The sequence below is a fragment of the Marmota monax genome, unplaced genomic scaffold (assembly GCF_021218885.2).
Source record: "Marmota monax isolate L192 unplaced genomic scaffold, Marmota_monax_Labrador192_F-V1.1 WCK01_AAM20220418_F8-fsc00209, whole genome shotgun sequence".
In the NCBI taxonomy this organism is placed as follows: Eukaryota; Metazoa; Chordata; class Mammalia; order Rodentia; family Sciuridae; genus Marmota; species Marmota monax.
Window position 1 is genome coordinate 1,333,628 of NW_026694493.1, and position 4,318 is coordinate 1,337,945.

The 4,318-nt window shown below is 40.1% G+C and overlaps 1 protein-coding gene across 1 annotated transcript; it reads right to left on the minus strand.

Annotated features, from left to right (window-relative positions):
* Positions 1-2,818: 2,818 nt before the first annotated feature.
* LOC124075918 (transmembrane epididymal protein 1-like) lies at positions 2,819-3,718 on the minus strand. Its single transcript, XM_046419569.1, has one exon. It carries the CDS (start codon positions 3,716-3,718, stop codon positions 2,819-2,821), a length of 900 nt encoding a protein of 299 aa, XP_046275525.1.
* Between the last annotated feature and the right edge of the window lie 600 nt (positions 3,719-4,318).

Genomic DNA, 4,318 nt, shown 5'->3' on the forward strand with positions numbered 1-4,318 from the left:
TCTAAAGTTTGACAAGTGTTGAACTGATTGCAAAACAATGTAGACCAATTTATATCACTGTCTATAATTTACAATTCCATTTTCTCTACATCTTGTCCCACAGTAGATATTATTTTTAAATGCTTTTGACAATTTGGATAATCTGATGGGAGATCTTACTTTATGAAAATCCGCTTTTCTTCAAAATGGGCTGAGATTTTTTGACCTTAAGATCTTGAATTCTAAGACCTAGTTATAGCCTTTGTCCTTATGTTAGACTTATTTCTGCTGGCCTGTTAATATTTGAACACCTCTATATATCTGGATATCGATTTTTTTTGCCTATTACGTATGGGGAAAATATTTCTTTCACAGCATCTCTTTTATCCTTTTAATTATGACTTTTAGATATAAAAAACATAAATGAAATGTGTAATCTTTTCAGAACTTTTTTTGCTCAAGAAAGCTTTTCATGTTCTTCATTATAAAATATATTTATCATTTTCAAAACATTTTAGAGTCATATTGCTCACTTTAACCTTTTAACCCATTTTTATTTATTTTGTGCATTGCTCACTTTTTATTGTGTAAGTTTTTATTTTTTTCCTCTGTGGGGAACCCATTATTCCTCAGATTAATTGAAGAGTTTGTCTTTAACACATGCTTCATTCTCATATTCTATATTTCTCTTTCTGGAGTTTCGATTATATTACGCTATGTTGGTTTGGGGTGAATGGTAGTTGCTTGAATCCTATATCATGCTGTTTAATTCTTGAATTAATTTCGTAATGTACTGTGAAAGCTAGAAGTGCAATACCTTCTGGGAGAAATCAAGTCCAGGTCTCTTTTTTTATATTTCTTTTTCAGATATATTTTAGAATAGGTTTGCTGAATTCTGTAAAGATTATATTGGAAATTTTTAATGGGCATATTATATATACATCTATATGAAAAATGCAAGTATGTTTTGTGGAAAAATTTATGAGATACTATGTTGGAAGAATTTCACTAAATATCAGAGGCTTATTTAGCAGTTTAGAAATAGAGTACAAATTACTTGTTAAAGCAACCCAGAAGTGAATTCTGAGTTTCTTCATCACTCCCATGACAGTATTCAAGATGGCAATAAAAATATGGGATCACAGATGAAAAATGATGGGGGAGAGCATAGGATCTACATGTCATGGGAGAAGAGAGAAAGATTAGAAGCATTTTGTCCCAGGTTTCACTCTGACTTGCACTCACAATGTAAGCTGCAGTCAGGAGTGTGGAGAACCATCATCCCACCCCAGGGCACAGATCAAGGTGTGAAGCACTCCCTCTTTAGAAGGACTGGAAACAATTGCACTGTTCTTCATGCATATCAGGTATCCATCCCCTGCATTCTACCCATTTTTTCTAAATCAGTCACATTCCCATTCTTTGCAGAGAAGTCTTTGGAGCCCAGGGAACAAAGCAGAGTTTTGACTCTTAGACCTACAAACTTAGGTCTTTGTTCTGTCTCTGACCAGCCATGAGTCTTTGGTCGAATTCCCCTTTAGAGTCTTTGGATTTTCATATGTAAAATGGAAAGTCAACATAGCATACCCCATGAAGTTATGGTAAGCAGTGATGTACAGAATAACAATTCTAGTCAGGTTGGTGAAGTTTATTGTACACATGGACCTGAAAGAGAGTGGGCATGCTATCTATACGATTCATGCTTTAGACTGCTGATACCTCCTGAGACAGAAAGGGAAATCTAATTGGAAGTAAATAAGACTTTATTAATAATCCATTTTGTAGAGGCAACTGATATTCTGGAATCTGCAGAGGAAACTAGAGATAAATGCCTTGCTCTTAGAGAGCCTAACTCTCAGGTAGTGAGGCAAGACCTTCCCAAGAGAAACAATATGACACACAGGACAAAAAGGATATTTGCAGCCTGAGTAAAATGACAACAGATTTGGAGAAATTGCTGATGAATTCAGATTCAAGGAATATGTGAGAATTTTCAGGGTGGTAGACCTCTTGTTGGTGGCTCTATAAGGGGACTTAAGGTGGCATGAAATTACAATGCATAGGGAAAATGTAACTGGCAGTGGGTTTTGTCCAGAGTACTATCTGGCAGACTTGAGCCCAGGATATAGTAAATGATCTAGTCTATTCTGGTGGGGCTGATGGTAGGCAATTAAGTAGCTGAGCACTTTGCTTTGACTGGATGAGAGGACAGGAATGAGAAAGTGGCATTCAGTGAATGTTTGCTTTGAGACAACTTGAAAGCAACTTTGAGACAAATATGAAAGTATTAATTCTGACTTGATGTATAAATTTGAAACCATGCTAATCCACCCAAATTAGAACATATATACACACATATATGATTCCGCTAATTTCATTCCAGGTGATGTGAGTTGAGCTGAATCTGCTTATGCCATTGCATTTGAATCAATTAGTTGATCAACTGAAATACCCATCATTGCAGTTCCAATTTGCTCTTTGTTCCTTAGTTAGAACCTTGAGAAGCAGCTAGTGATGGCATTCCTACTGCACTCTGCTCTGCTCTTTTCAGAGGCCTCCCATTGTTCTCTTCCTACCATCGTTATTTCTTATATGCTTCCCTGCTCTCAGTTCTCTTATTCCTCTTCCTCTTCCCCTCACTCATAGTATCCCATCTGTTACTTCTCCATGCCATTCTCTTCCTATGTCCTCAGTAACAAGGCTCAATGACAGGGCAATTGTTGGGATCCACCGTTGGTCTTTGGGGCCATTACCTTCATTGGGGAGCAACAAATGTGCCATACATGTGGCTGAGAGGATCCATTGCAGGGAAGATGGGGTGAAGTATGTGCCAGGCACTCTAGGCCTTATCTCGAGGTGAGCTCTTTGCAAGCAGAGGAGCCTGGTCTTCCTTCTCTGGCTGCTCTATTTCCTGCAACAGCCTGTAGAGGGGCTCTGGAGTGCTCTTGTGATAGGGAGCTTCTTTAGACTCCATCATCTTCAAGCTGGAGTAGTAACAACGATGCCAAAAGTAAGAGAAGCCATAGATTGCAAACAGGCACAAGGCGTCACACATCACATGCCAGCAGAAGAAGGTGGTGACAAACATGAGGTCATTCATGTCATCATCGTCCCATGGGTAGCCAGAGACTGGTCTGTACAGAATAAGGCCTGCCTGTATCAGCCAGGAGCCCATGATCAGAATCAGCAAAGTCTCCATCATCCAGAGTTGAAACATCTCAGGAGCCCAGAGTTCTACAGTTAACACCAGCAACAGCAGTAACACCACCAAGATGAGCAGAGAATGAACTTGCAGCTCAATCCCTGATGACCCCTTAGCATGTGACACCATCAGTAGCAGGAGCTCATAGAAGGACAGGGCCAGGGCACCTTTTTCTAGGACCACACACCTCTGAGGGAGCATGTTCTTGCTCATGACATCTACACAGCCCATGAGTATGAGGAGGGTGAACATGGTGAGGTGCTGCCATTCTTTGGAGTACAGAAACCTTGGTGGCAGCTCCCTGTCCATCAATATTATTCCTCCTTCAATGCAGTTGTTGACATAAACCACTAAGAGAGAGCCAGCCACTATCTTCAGCAAACCTTCATAGGATAGTTTCCACAGCCTGGCCCATCTCCCTTTCTTCTTGGGAGGGCACAAAGATTGGAGTGAGTCACTGAATATCACTATGGCCTGATACAATCCATTACAGAAAAGAAATAGCCCTGGGTAAGCATGACCATGGAATTTCCCCATGGAATTACTAGTCTATTTGACTAAGGAGGTAAGAAGACAATTCAGGACTTCTCTGTTCTCCTTTCCCTCATGGGCCCCTCAAGTTTTTAGTGCTATGCAGAGCTAACTTCTTTCTACTTTTATTACCTCCCTCTGCCCACTGCACTCTCCCACAGAATGGAAAGTTCTGGACAGGTGCCTACACTCTGTGTAAAAGGAGTCTTATTGTTCCATTCCATTCTGGAACACTGAGAACGGACTGACTTCTGCCACAGAAGGAAGGTGAATATTTCTAAGTGTGCACCTGCAGGGATGTATACTCTCAGGATTGTTACCTATGGGCCCTTTAGGAGCTTCTGATGACAATTCATGGCTTGTTTCCTTCTGCTTATGCCCAGTTCTCAGATAATGGGAAAGGTACCCGATCATGGAGATTATCCAGAGGATTGGGTTATGTACAAATTTTGTGCATCCTGCAAGACCTCTTATTCATATCTTGGGTCATATACTGAAGACAGATATATTCTTTATGGAATAAAAGTTATTAACATGTGGCCTTCTGTTCCCATATGCAGATACTGAGTTCCTTCTTGGTCTTATCATTCTTCTGTTAACAGAGAG

Coding starts and splice junctions, on each gene's coding strand:
- LOC124075918 (XM_046419569.1), bottom strand. CDS start 3,718: ATGGGGAAATTCCATGGTCATGCTTACCCAGGGCTATTTCTTTTCTGT.